Raw genomic sequence first — 14813 nt, forward strand, 5'->3', positions numbered from 1 at the left:
CGACGAGCTTACGCGTGCCTTGGGAAATCCTGAACACCCGGGAAGAATACGAGGCAAGGGCGCTCTTCCGTGGTATGAGGGGTTTTCGGACTGGAACGCCGACTACAGAACCCGTGCGAGAAAGAAGATTGCGGAGGAGAAGAAGAGGAAGATGGAGGAGGAGCAGAGGAAGCGGGACTATGAACGCCTTCAAGGCCTAGAAGCAAGTCAAGCGGAATTGGCAGCTAAATTCCAGCGGCAGCAGGAGCAGATTGACTCACTTAGCCAGCAAAGGGGGTCTCAGCATTTGCAGCAGCTAGCGGATGATCCAGCATTGGATACCACCGCCCCATCCATGCCGAGAAGCAGCGTGGGTTCCACCCCGAGCGACGCAGTAGTGCTGGATAGATACCCCGTGGATGACATCACGAAGAACACTAACTGCGAGCTACACTTCAAAATGAAGAACATATCCATGAAGGTGGCGGACGCCGTTGCTTTTTCAAATTCCCCCGACGCAACCTTCCATTGCAACCCAATTCCAGCGGGCTATGCTTGTGTCTTGGTTGATGAGGTGGTGGACCCATATTCGGAGCTACAGCTTGACATTCCTGGAGGTGACGATGAGCACACATTGGGAGAGGCCATACATCGTGTCATCCTATGGAGAAAGGATTGCATCATCTTTCGAAGGCCACCGACACCGCGTCACCCGACTCCTCGTCGAAGTCCGCCACCGAGTCAGCAGACTCCCGCTCCTCCAAGTCCACCAACGCGTGAGGCCACTCCTCCTCCTCCAAGTCCGGCAAAGTGTCAGGCCACTCCTCCTCCAAGTCCGACACAGCGTCAGACGTCCACTCCTCCTCCAAGTCCGGCACAACCTCAGGCCACTGCAAGTCTGGCACAGCTTCAGGCCACTCCTCCTCGTCCAACTCAGCCCCGTCAGCCGTCTCCGCCGCCTCAGCAGTCGCAGAAGAGACACCCCGCAGCTATGGTGCGTAGCGGTACGAGTTGAGGTCATAGTACAGGAAGTACAGGCGGAGGCAAGAGATATAAATATGGTCCAAACCTCACTACTCCTCTTCCTGTGAGGGCTTACGACAGGACCGAGGAGCAAACCAATGCCATAGTGCAGGCAAAAGTCGACGCCCATTTTGGACCGAAACCGCCACCGCCGCCAAGGGAGAAAGTGCCTGTGGAAGTAGTTGACCACTTCATTCGTATGGCTCAACCACCAGCTCCTAAGCCTGTTGACTCAGACTATGAGCGCCACATCAGGAAGTTACATCGACGACGTCTACAGAAGGAGGCGAGCTCGAACTCGAGCAAACAATAAGCAGCTGTCAAAAAATGCAGGAAAACCATTGCCCAGCTGGGAAAACAGGCGGCGCAATCGACCCCCCCGCTTGTTGCGCCGCCAACAACACGTGACAGTACGCGCGCCCAATATTATTGTGGCCAAACAGTTTACGTTCCCGAGGTGGGCGATGTGGTAATAACCCAGGAGCATATAATGTAGGCTGAAGAACTCAAGATCACTGTTGGACAACTCCTCGAGATGGAGGACATGCCTGGGATTACAGAGGAGGAAATAAAACGGAAATATGTCCGGGGCCAACCTTTGGTCGAGCCAGAAGATGTCAACAAGCTCCCAACGAGAATGTATGAATTGCATCAATGGTACATGGACATTATCAAGAGATCCAATCGAGAGTCCCTCATGGTGAATGTCAAGAAGGATGGTTACTACCATGAGAAAGCTGTGGCCGTTGAGTATCCTGAACTGTTTCAGTTATACAATCAAGACGCACTCGACAAATCTATCGTCAGTTGCTATTGTGTGTAAGTGATTTCTTTCTGTAATTTAAGTCTCAAGCTAGCTGTAGTGATCCTTTTGATCAATCATTACCTGTAATTATCCTCACTATATTCTTTTCTGTGGTATTATGCAGGATGAAGATGTATGAAATGAGAAAAGGTGGACGCTATGGCATTGGGTTCATTGACCCAAACACCGTTAATGAATACACATGGAAAATGAACAAGCATCAAGAAAAAGAGGTAGAGGACAGCATGCTAGAGTTTTTGAAGCGCCTCAAATACAATGAAGATATACTACTTCCTTACAACTTCCAGTGAGTCACATTTTCTTGTACTACAAATTCTCTGTTTTTGCCTACTAGCTAGCTACATGTTTTTGCTTACATATGCCCGCTTAATTAAGACATGCAAACGTGTGTGCATGCAGATTTCACTGGATCTTGTGTATCATTAAAGTTGACGCCGGAACAGTTGAAATACTGGACTCGCTACTCAAAGCAAATAGTGACTATAACATCTTGTTTGGGATAGTCAACAGGTAATTTCAATCATTATTAACTATATATCTCGGCCTATTTAGTTCGTCATTAATTTCATGATATGAACTATTTAATAACCCCTTTATTCATTTTCTTTGTCGGCGGGCAGGGCTTGGGCAAGGTTCATCAGCGTCACGGAAGGCGAATGGAAACCAAAGCTGAAATGGTTTCGATCCAAGGTAAGTAATTACGTAGTACTAGCTAGCTAGCTGCCATCTCTTTAATTATCATGCTTGATTAATTATTATCTGATCAAATTAAATTCCATTCTTGTAATAAAGGCCCTGAAGCAGGCGCAGGGGACTGATCTGTGTGCATTCTGCGTTTGCGAGAACATTCGCATGATGGCGTCCGAAAGGAGCAGATCTCAAAGACAGGAATGGGTACGCTTGTCAGAACACTATTCACAATTTTTACACCATTATCGATATCTAGTCACACAACTAATACACATGCATATTGATCTCCTTCTTAACAGTTCAAAGAGGTGCGGGACAAGCTCCTACCAACGGAGCGCGTAGAAGCATTTCAAGAGGAAATAGCGGGATTTTTGCTCGACCAGGTCATAAATCCGAAGGGAGAATACTATTACCCGCTACCGCCCCCATGAACCACTTCCAATTGTCATCGTGCTCCGAAGGCACCAATTAGGCTAATGCCACTGGCTCCGAAGGCAACATACATATGTAGGAGAAATTGTATATAGCTATACATGTGTGTATGTGTAAATTAATATGGTGATTTGTGAGACATTGATGATATATATATATATATGATTGGTTCTACTAGAAATTCTATATATATATATATATATATATATATATGCATAACGTGTACAATGTGTAGTACCGTAAAATACCAGCAAACGAAAAAGAATTAAAATGGAAAACACAAAATTAAATGAAAAAGAAATCATAAAACCAAAAACCCCACAACCATTTAGTACCGGTTGGTGTTACCAACCGGTACTAAAGGGCTCCCGGCCCCCGGAGCTAACTCGTGCCACGTGGATCCCCTTTAGCACCGGTTCGTGCTGAACCGGTACTAAAGGGGGGGGGGGGGGGGGGGGCTTTAGTGCCGGTTCCTAAACCGGCACTAAAGGGCCTTACGAACCGGTGCTATTGCCCGGTTCTGCACTAGTGCAGGGGGAAGCGAATTAGCGAGAGGGGGTCCATAATAGACGCGTAAAACACCTGTACGCCTAGGATTATTGCCTCTAAAGTTCAGTGGTTCAACTTTATTATAGACACGCGCATCAGCGAAGCTAATGACTAGAGCGAAAACACAAAAAAATAAAATGAGCCTGGGAAGACTAGGCTCCGAAAGCTCAGAATTTTCAGCAGCACCCAGCGAGGCAGTCGCTTCACAACACTGAACGATATGACTATGTCACTGAGGCATTGAGCTATAAATGTCGTCGTGGAAGGTGATAGTTGGCGTGATGGTACTGGTGCTGTGGTAAAAGGCAACGCGAGGACATTTGTCAGGCAAACATAGGAATCGATCGCGCACTTGAAGAGAGGATCAAGAACGAGACGTCCCCGACAACAAACATGGTGGTCCCAAAGCCCCGTGGTCGATATTTCAAAACTCAGAAGGGGTGCATAGCAAGCGAAATTTCGAAGGGTCACGTAGGTGCAGGAGGAAAACATCTCCAGCTGTTGATCAGCGTCGTGATCCAAGTAGATGATCCGGCGGAAATTGGTTGAAAAATAGATGCAAATACTTAACCGAATACTAGGCAGTATAGGCGTCTATTCTGTATAAATATTTTTATTGGGCGTCTTTCTATTTGTGTATATGCTACATCCCGTTCTGTTAGGCCAACTCCAACGCCCGATCCCAAACGGACGTCCGTTTCGTCCGCTTTTCATCCGGTTCGGGATGGCAATGGGGTCGAGTCTGGCCGGATTTGTGGATGTGATGGCCGTGCGTCCAATGTGCACGGCCGCGCTGCGTCCTGTTCGCATTTTATTTTATTTTTGCAAACACATATCTTTTATTTTCTTCATTGATTTGTGATACATGAAAACACATCACCAAATCTTGACTAGAATAGTAAGACCAAAAAAACAAGAACCACAAAAAGACATTTTAGAAGATATGCAGCATCCACAACTGCTCCCGTAAGTTGGATTTGTGCCTTCTCAACGCATTCATTGTTGATATGTGGAGGCTCGATCTTGCGTACTCTTTCTTCTTCGAGTCTAGCATCTAGTTTAGCAACAAGTGCACTAGTCTCATCTCTAGCCTCCATTCTAGCTTAAAGTTCACGGACATCTACTAAATTGCACTCTATCAATATATCGATGTATTCTTCTTTCCAATACCAAAAGTTGTATCCACTCTACACAAGAAAATTTTAAGTTAGTACAACTTGTCAAATTCGAGAGCATAACCGAAGCTAAGTAGCACATACCCCATCGTTTGAGCACTTGATGAACACCCATCTGGGATGTTCCAGCGTCGTAGAAACGCAGTGCAAGACCTTCTTCAGGCAGTCGTCGCACTTAATGAGTGGCAATGGTGCGTTGACGAGCTTTTGGGCTAGCACCGTGCCCGGCCGACGGTCGTTCGTGTATCTTTCGGCAAACCGCCGACAGTGTAGATCCGAGCGACTAGAGGCGGAGTCAGTACCTGCATGCAGCCTTGGGGCCTTGCCATGGCCTTCTGGCCCGGTGCCCGGCCAGTCCATGGCACGAGCGTCCTTCATCATCCGGGCGAGCTCAAGTCCGGCCGGATCAGCTCCAAATCCGACGAGAGCGCAAATCAGGTGGTCGTGGCTGGGTAGCTCGGGGCGGCGAGGGAACGGTGGCTGCGACAAGGGTTGAGGCGAGCGCACGGCCAAGCTGCACAACGGCAACGACCGCGGCGTCGAGGGACGAGAGTGGCGGGGTGCGGCTGGAGCGGGGGGGGGGGGGATAGAAACAGGGGGGTCTGTCTCCCCGACGGGCAGGCCAGGGGAGGACATGGGCAGGCGCCATGCGCCGTTCGTGCGTGTCCGTCGGCCGCAAATTGGGCCCAAACTTGAGCTGGAAATGGGTCGAAAGGGGACAGAAAATGGACGACGGTCCGTTTGCGGCCGCGCGTTGGGAGGCCTGCTTTGTCCGTTTACCCCCGAATGGAAGCGGGCGGACAGGATGGGGTCGCGCGTTGGAGTTGGCCTTACACCATGTTCGACGAGTTCTTTACACTGTTCATCTTCTTCTTCTTTTATTTCTATCATGTTCCACTCTCAGGTTTGAGTACTGTTTCATCCTCTTCTTTCTCTATTTCTTTTTCTTTTGTGTAGTTACTCTCGCCTTTACGTGATGTGGACCCATCAGTTTGGCCTATCCTGCTGCTTCGCAAGTTCATGCCATCGTTCTTCCCATGAAAACTTGCTACGCTATTTTTGTCAATTTTTTATTTTCTCTTCCCACAAATATCCATCCCTCTATTCAACACATGCATGCTTGTACTATGAAATCTCCCTTTGTCAAAAGACTTTGATGCCTGCCTTATGAACTTCAATTGAGATACCATTTTGATTTCGTTCATTCAAAGTGCAATGCCTTTTGTATGATTTGATTTGATTTTCAGTCCTAACATTTTGGTTCTTGTTCTACCAGGTTAAAATTTATGAAACTTGCTTTCTTGTTTTTAGAAAACTTACCCAATACGTTAAGTTTTGTACTCCCTCCGATCTTTTTTAGTTCGCATATAAGATTTGTCGAAGTCAAGCATCGTAAAGTTGACCAACTTTATAGAAAAATAATATCAACATTCATAATGTGAAATCAGTATCAGTAGATGTGTCATGACTTAAAATTTCATATTGTATAACTTTAGCATGGTAGATGTTGATATTTTTTCATATAAATATGGTCAAACTTTATGAAGTTTGACTTCAGACAATTCTTATACGCAGAGTAAAAAGGACCGAAGGAAATATGTAGGAAGGACACAAGAGACAATTTGTATTATTATTGCATGGTTGCTTGAGAGAGCCTACGTTCCACTTACACCTCTCGCGGATTGATAAACTTTATGTCATCATTTGAAAGGAAATTGTTGTTGTCCTACAGTCCTCTGTGCTTGGAGGCCCAGCAGAGTCTACAAGAATAGATGTGAGCAGTAGACATCAAGAACCCACCAGAGACACCTGCAATGTACAAGGCCTAAGGCAATACTGCAATCACTATTTCGATCTACTATCATGTCGGTGTCCTTCTGCATGATTATGTCTAAGCACTCATGTTAGTTCATTCACATGTTTTCACTAAACTCATGGTCGATTCTTCGTGCAGACGGTAGAAAGAGGGGCGAAGCTAACGGTAGTACAACAACGTTGATGGTACTGGAGGTTGGGGCCAACGGAGGAAGCCTCGCTAGAGTAGTAACAAGGTGGAGCCACCTCCGCGGTGGTGACAATACTTTTGGACCAATAAAGGAGAACTCGTTGTAATGGGAGGTAAGGATTAGGGGTGGCTAGGGGTAAAGGTTTGACCTAACGGAGCCATTGTGTATGACGGGTTAGCATGCAATGGTGCCGACATAGGCAAGATCAGATAATGAAGATGGTGATAGTGGGTTGGGCAACGAAAATGTCCGAGAAAAAAAAACAAATAACACTATAAGTTAACGTAAAATAATTGTAATTTTCTTACCTATAGGTAGACTCATGAGTTTTGCCACATCTATGGATAAATCATACAAAATTAAAGTTGCATGACCAGATGGCAAATTATTGTTGGAAAAGGGGAGTGGAAGTGAGCCCACAATGGAACTCTAGAGCTATTAATGAGAGGTTAGTGGGAATTTGACCCGTAAGTTTTCACGTCTGAGAAAACTTACCTTAGGTTTAGCCCCATTCAATCTTCGTCCCCATTGCACCTCTTTTTCCCGTTTGCTAAATGTCAGGTGCCTGAACATTTTTAGGGTGTCAGTCAATTTCTGCTTTTTCAGAGGCCGAAAGCAGTGACAAGAGTCGACCCTAGCAGGCTGTGTTGTGAAAAAGCCGAAGCCGGTGATAGCCGGCGGAAGCGACTTCGAAACTTGATGGGCGTGGGTCGAGGGGGAGGGGGGGTGGTACGTGGGTCGCTAGAGTTGTTGCATATCAGGGTGGGGGCCTCTATAGGGATGGTCGCGGCGAGGGTGAGGCCGCGTGTGACAGCGCCCACTAGCTGCGAGGGAGGGGGGATCCAAGCAGTTGAGGCGGGTGGGTGGGCGAATGCATGATGAAGAAGAAAGAAAGGTTAAAGATGAACTGTGTCTGTGTGAGGTGATTGCGGAAGTTGGATGATGATCCGACGGCCAAAAAAAATGAATGATGCCAAATTTGTTTTCACAAATAGGTGCTCCCGATATTATTTTTCAGAAATTGCACCCCATTAATTTTGTCTCACTCCACAGTCCACGCTCTCATTCGGCACAATTGTCCAAAAGGTACAACCAAACCCTAAATATCAGCAACGTGGCTAATTCACCAACTTGTGACTGACAGGCCACAAGTGGCCTGGCCTCCCTATCTACATTACCACCCCTCTTCCTCCATTGAATCCTTCCATTCCTTTCTTGCCATCTCCGGCCGCACCACAATGGCCACCACAACCACCACAACTGTCACCGAACCTGACAATGCCGACGAGTCTTCACCACCATCTAAGAATGTCATGTACGAGCTAGCCGCGCGGAACATCTACTACGCGAAGCCGGCCGCGGCGCCGACATTGTCGCTCGGCCGGCTCCTGAAGCCATGCGGCGCGGCCCTTTCGACGCCCGAGTACATCCTCCGCGACGTGTCGCTCACGGCGCGGGCGGGGGAGATCCTGGCCGTCGTCGGCCCGAGCGGCGCCGGCAAGTCCACGCTGCTCGACATCCTCGCGGTGCGGACCGCGCCCACCCACGGGCGCCTCCTGCTCAACTCGGCGCCGCTCCGGTCCTCCTCCTTCCGCCGGCTCTCCGCCCACGTTCCCCAGGCGGACGTCGCGCTGTCGCTGCTCACCGTGGCCGAGACGTTCACCTTCGCCGCGTCGCTGCTTTACCATACGTCGGCGTCCGCGGCCTCGACCGCGGTCACGGCGCTCCTCGCGGACCTCCGTCTGGCGCACGCGGCTCACACGCGGGTCTCCGCGTCCCGGCTGTCGGGTGGCGAGCGCCGGCGGGTCTCCATTGGCCTCGCCCTGCTCCGCGACCCCGGGGTGCTCCTGCTCGATGAGCCGACCTCCGGCCTCGACTCCTCCTCGGCGTTCGTGGTCGTCGGCTGCCTCCGCGCCGTGGCGGCCGCCAGAGGCACGACGGTGGTGCTGTCCATCCACCAGCCCAGCGCGCGCCTCCTCTCCGCCGTGGATTCGCTCCTGCTCCTCTCCCGCGGCATCGTCCTCCACCACGGCTCCCTCGCCTCCCTCGACGCCGCCCTCCTCTCACACGGCTTCGCCGTGCCCGCGCAGCTCAACCCGCTAGAGTACGCCCTCGAGGTCATCGACCAGATACCCCATCCCTCGCCCTCCTCCCCTGAACCCAAGTCGGAACAAGATCTCACAACCAAGACATCGGATTCGGACCGCCACAGGCCGGTCATGGCGACACCGCCGTCGTTGTCGTGTACTTCGCCGTGCTCGCGGATACATGAGTTCGTAGTTCTGTACAAAAGGGCGTGGAAGGTGGTGTATCGCAGCAAGCAGCTGCTATTGACCAACTTCCTCGAGGCTGTCATCGTCGGGACGCTGCTGGGCACCATCTACATCAACGCCGGCTATGGCGAGGCCGGCGCACAGAAGCGACTGGGGCTCTTCGCCTTCACGCTGACGTTCCTGCTCACCTCCACCACGGAGACGCTGCCGACGTTCGTCACGGAGCGGCCTATCGTGCTCGCTGAGACGGCGGCTGGTCTGTACCGGCTGTCCTCCCACGCCACCGCGGCCACGATGGTGTTCCTCCCGTATCTCCTGGCGGTGGCGCTGCTCTACTCCTCGTGCGTCTACTTCCTCGTCGGCCTCTGCGCGTCGCCGGCGGCATTCGCAGTGTTTGTGCTGGTGGTGTGGGCGGTGGTGCTCACGGCCAACTCCTTCGTGCTCTTCATCAGTTCCTTCGCGCCGGACTACATCGCGGGAATGTCGCTGGTGTCGGTGTCGCTGGCCGGGTTCTTCCTCTTCTCTGGCTACTTCCTGTCCCGGGAGAGCACGCCGGTGTACTGGGTGTTCATGCACTACGCCTCTCCCTACAAGTACGCGCTGGACGCCATGCTCGCCAACGAGTACTCGTGCGCGGCGAACCGGTGCTTTGGGGTGGCCGGCGCCGGAGAGGAGTGCTCCGAGACGGGGCGCGACGTGCTGGCGGCGAGAGGCCTCACGGCGGAGGAGCGGTGGACGGGAGTGCAGGTGCTGTTTGGATTCTTCCTCCTCTACCGGGTGCTCTACTGGGTCGTGCTCAGCCGGAGAGCGTCCAGAGCCAAGAGGTGACCATTGATCGATCCATGAATCTCGTCTCCTCCATTACTACACTACGTAGTGCGTATACGAGTGTGTGTGAACGCATGCATGGAGAAGAAGGAGCTTCGTGTGCATGCGACAGTAAAGGTACGCCAATGTCAAAGTTCATCGACAGAGTGGTTAACCGGTAATTAAGCTGCTATACTGATGTATATTGTGAACATAAAATGACCTTCTACATAAATGTATGCATGGATATGGATAATAAACAGTGAGAATTCTCTACATGCCATTGATTATACTGATGGTTGGTCGATAGTATAGAGGGAATTGAGCCCTTCTTCAGTGGCATGTGAGGAATTCTCTAATGATAATTTGTGGGTACTGGCTTGATTTTTGTAATAACTTTGGCTTTCTTTTCAAACGTTCAAATGTAGTGCAAATATAATTCACCTGAATATTTTGAATGCCTGGCCATCGCCGTCTTTTAAGCATTCGAAAGGGTAGTGCGATTATAGGTAACCTGGTCATTTGAAGTCCTGGTCATCTTTTCAAATTTTGGATCAAGATATTGCCATGCATTTTTTTCCAACATCGCTTCATACAATCTTTCTAGAGAATTATAACCACGTACAGTTTGCTAAAGTTGTGCAATTTCAGTACTCCAATTGTAGGCTAACTGTTGTCTAATCTTAAGTGGCTAAGGTTATGATATTTCAGCCAACAGACAATTAACGAAAACAAAATCAATGTAGTTTGATTTGTCTTGTTAAACATAGGAAAAATTAAAATTTTGATTTGACCACTGATCGGCAAAAAAAATCACCTGTCGTTCTCCTTGAGCGCTTCTCTATGTGATAGAAACAAAAAAGTATTCAGTAAACTATCTATCTGATCATGGTATAGCCATTATACATTTATCCAAGGCATGTATTTTAATCCCAAGACGGTAACCTTGACCCCGCTAGCAAAGTCATTTCTGACGGAGACGCTATATGGTGAACTCTTCTCAACCAATCACAGCCCGCCACCATTGCATGTACTCTACTTCATCATAGTTTTTGTATTAAACGAATGATAGGTAAATATCTGAAAATAATACTTCTGTGAGTTCCAAAATGTATTTTTACCAATAATTGAAACTAGTTCGAAGACTTCAATTTTTTTAAACTTATGTATTATTTTCTGATTTTTTGATTTAATTCAATGATTTTAGCGACATTAAAAAGTTCAACTATTTTTATTTGAATTTCCATTGTTTCTATTTTTTTAAAATACGAGTCATAAACATTTCACAAATATCAATTATTCCAGTCTTATTTCAATCAATTTCAGAAACATTTCACACAATTTTCAATTCAGTCATATCTCAATCAGTTCTAGAAATATTTCATACACGTGCCAAGAAATTCACTGTTTTGAAACAATTTACAAATATAAATCGTAAAATTTGACATACCTTCCAACTATATATGTCACTTTCTGATCAATTTAGGAAATATCTATATGTATTTCACCCAAGTTTTCAATTGTTTCAGACACATTTTAATAATTTTAGTCATACTTAGGAAAATTTGGTAAACTTGCATTTTGAATTTGGAAGAGGGTCACCCGCGCAGGCTAGGAGGTGTGTGAGCATGTGTGTTTTGGCTGGAATAGAGTTGGGCCTCTTTGATTCACGGGGATCCGTAGGAATAGAAAAATCATAAAAATAGAGTATCATGTCCTCTTGTATCCTGTATAACTAGAAACCTACATAAATTTGGATGGAATAGTGCTTGACAGCCCAAAAAAAAAAGAAATTATACCAAGAGCTTTGAGTGGATGATATTTTAATGAAATACAAATAAATTCTATGAAAAACAATCTAAGGATTCTAATCCCACGAGCCAAACGACCACCTTAGGAAATGTTTCGAAGCACTCAAGGCCTGAAGAAAGGGACTGAGTAATGTTCCGGGAAGAAATGTGTTGCGTCCGATGAACATCAAACGACAGGGAAATTCTCCTGCTCCATCAACAGGCGCCGTTGCAAGTCTCACAAATTTGCGATATTTGTTACGCGTGGCCCAGATACCACACTGCAGAGCTGGGGACGCATGATAGACAGTCGACGTACGTACAACGCAGAAACAGCACTGCCCTTGGACGAGTTTGGAGAACCAATCACATGCGGATGAATGATTTGTGCGCGCATGATCCCATCTCACAAACTATATTGTACTAGTAGTAATACGGTACTGATGAGCTACATTTGTAGCTAGCGTGAACCTGGTGTGATCGATCGTCGTATAATTATCAGCCCTGGCCTATGTGTGCATGCCGATGTTTGTGCATGCATGTGAAAGTCTGCATGCGGGTTCGTCGGTTAGCTCCAACGACAGCGAGTTCCGTCCCGTCTCGCCGAGCTTGCCTCCTCACGGGCCCTTGGAGCTCTCTGCGCGGGAGGGTGCCCGTGAGCTCTTCCTTTGTCGCCGGTCAGGTAAATGAATGTCCCGTGTCGCCTGGGATGCTAACCAAAGCTCTCGTGACTCATCAGGCTAAGCTCACCGCGCAATGGAAAATGATTCTCTATTCTCTTCCGATGTGGCACCGCGCCACCGCGATGCCTGGCCTGCACGGGAGTAATGCTAGACCCATCATGCAGGCTGGGGGGGGGGGGGGGGGGGGGGGGTGAAGGGCCCATCCGACGGAACGTCTTCTCTCCCTCAATGCACATCGTCAAATTTTTTGAAATAAATTCAGAAATAAATGTGAGCACCACGACTTGAACCCTGATGGTCTAGGGATACCATAGTCCCTTTAACCATCCAACCACAAGTTGATTCGCAGTAAATCTACAGGTTTAAAAGCCACATATGGCGTAAACATTTGTAGGAGGTTACGTAGGTTTAGCATTTTCGGCCTGCACGGTGCCGGACGAGCTAGCGGCTCATTCAGATGGGCCAAGCCAGGAGACCCTCACCATCGCACGCGCCGGACGGACCAAAGCTGCGCGAGGGTCGACATGCAAGATTTTTAATTAGAAACTAGTTTTTTTTTTCAAAATACAGACGCAGACGCTCATACATATATATGTACACTTATCCTTATAAACATACGCATACATCTTACCCCTTGAGATCCGCATTGTCGCACGCGTCAGACGGACCAAATTGCCATTAATCACCATAATTTTTGGAGGGCGCTCCAGGTCGAGCCCGCGAGTCTCCTTATTTAGTGGTTGAAGGAGGATATTTGGAGCGCACTCCATCACGAAAACGGATTGGCGCGGGTGACGTTTCGGCCTCCCATTGAGCTTCCCGTCTGCGTCGCCGCCTACCCTCCCTTGCCGTGGGGCCGCCTAGACCGCTTCTAGCCATTCCTAGTCCCCGTCGACGACACCATGGATGCCGCCTTGATTACCGCGTCTGATTTTGTCGATTTGGAGTCTAATAACGCGACTTCAATGGCTCAAGTGGCGTCCGCCACCGCTCAGGGAAGCACCTTATCCACACTGTTGGCAATGATTCTGGCAAAGCGGTGGCAAACCTTATCTCGCCATATGTAGGCAGGGGCCTCCAATCCCTGTTACCGAAGGGATCGAAAACGTAGAAGGGGAAAGGTCGCGTCGTTGCCCCTCCTCCCTTCCTCCCGACGGTGGGCGAACTTGGGGCGCCTTCCCGGACCTAAGCCAGACTATAAACGATGATGAGGTAAAAATACATCATTTTCTTCGTATGCGGATTTTGATTGAATGTGAGGTGAACGTGGAAAAAGATTGGCAAATGTGCAATGTTTTTTATTTAGCGGTGATTATGCGAATTGGGGGAGGAGACGGTCAATAATGAACCATTCCTCGAAAGTATGATGGGTGATTCCGTCGGGACAAATGATTTCGATCTTGAGGGTGCATAATAGCCGCATTTTTAGCAAATGGATGTGTCTAGTCAAGATACGGAAGTTGCTAAATTCTAAGCCTCCATCGAAGAAGAAAGCAATTTGTAGAGAAAACTTCACCCTGGATGAGGATATTGCGCTTGTTAGGGGATGGGAAGATATCTCTCTCGATGTGGTCACTAAAAAAGATCAAACGAGTGCAAAGTACTGGAAGTATGTAGAGGGGCGTTTCAAAAATCATCTTGGGCGGAGAATGAAGTGTAGTCTTAAATCTCTCAAAAACTGATTGGGTATGATTCAAGATATGCGCAACAGTTGGTGGGTTTGTTTGGACCAAGTGAAGCACGCTCCTCCTAGTGTTGTCATCATTGACCAATATGTTAAAAAAATCATTTCCATCTTTGCGCTACTTTGAGCATTTTCTCTTCAGTTTGAGAATTTGTTTATTTTAGCAAATGATAGAACAAGATATGTACCAAAAATGGCAAAGTCGAAGGGTGAATCGTTTGGCCTCCTACGTTGTTGAAATTTGCTGGAAGGGCATGAGAAGTGGAAGTCCAGGAATGATCACGACAATCCAAAATTTGGGAAGTGCAACAGTTCCGGAGACGGACGACTGTAGGATCGAAAGTATGTCTAGAGGGGGGGGGTGATTAGACTACTTGACCAAATAAAAATCTAGCCTTTTCCCAATTTTAGTTCTTGGCAGATTTTAGCTATCTTAGCACAAGTCAAGCAATCTCTACATAATTCAAGCAAGCATGCAAAAGAGTATATGAGCAGCGGAAAGTAAAGCATGCAACTTGCAAGAATGTAAAGGGAAGGGTTTGGAGGATTCAAACGCAATTGGAGACACGGATGTTTTTGTCGTGGTTCTGATAGGTGGTGCTATCGTACATCCATGTTGATGGAGACTTCAACCCACGGAGGGTAACGGTTGCGCGAGTCCACGGAGGGCTCCACCCACGAAGGGTCCACGAAGAAGCAACCTTATCTATTCCATCACGGCTGTTGCCCACGAAGGACTTGCCTCACTAGCCGTAGATCTTCACGAAGTAGGCGATCTCCTTGCCCTTACAAACTCCTTGGTTCAACTCCACAATCTTGTCGGGGGCTCCCAAGTGACACCTAGCCAATCTAGGAGACACCACTCTCCAAGAAGTAACAAATGGTGTGTTGATGAT

General features: G+C 48.2%; 1 protein-coding gene across 1 annotated transcript; it reads left to right on the forward strand.

The window, feature by feature from the left end:
• Positions 1 to 7805: 7805 nt before the first annotated feature.
• LOC125523275 (ABC transporter G family member 4) lies at positions 7806 to 10218 on the forward strand. Its single transcript, XM_048688326.2, has one exon. It carries the CDS (start codon positions 7919 to 7921, stop codon positions 9779 to 9781), a length of 1863 nt encoding a protein of 620 aa, XP_048544283.2. The 5' UTR covers positions 7806 to 7918; the 3' UTR covers positions 9782 to 10218.
• The last annotated feature ends 4595 nt before the right edge of the window (positions 10219 to 14813 follow it).

This window comes from Triticum urartu, chromosome 7A (genome assembly GCF_056163025.1).
Source record: "Triticum urartu cultivar PI428250 chromosome 7A, HENAU_Tu73, whole genome shotgun sequence".
In the NCBI taxonomy this organism is placed as follows: Eukaryota; Viridiplantae; Streptophyta; class Magnoliopsida; order Poales; family Poaceae; genus Triticum; species Triticum urartu.

What these genes read in the sequence shown, in the direction of transcription:
- LOC125523275 (XM_048688326.2), top strand. Translation starts at nt 7,919, where the DNA reads ATGGCCACCACAACCACCACAACTGTCACCGAACCTGACAATGCCGAC.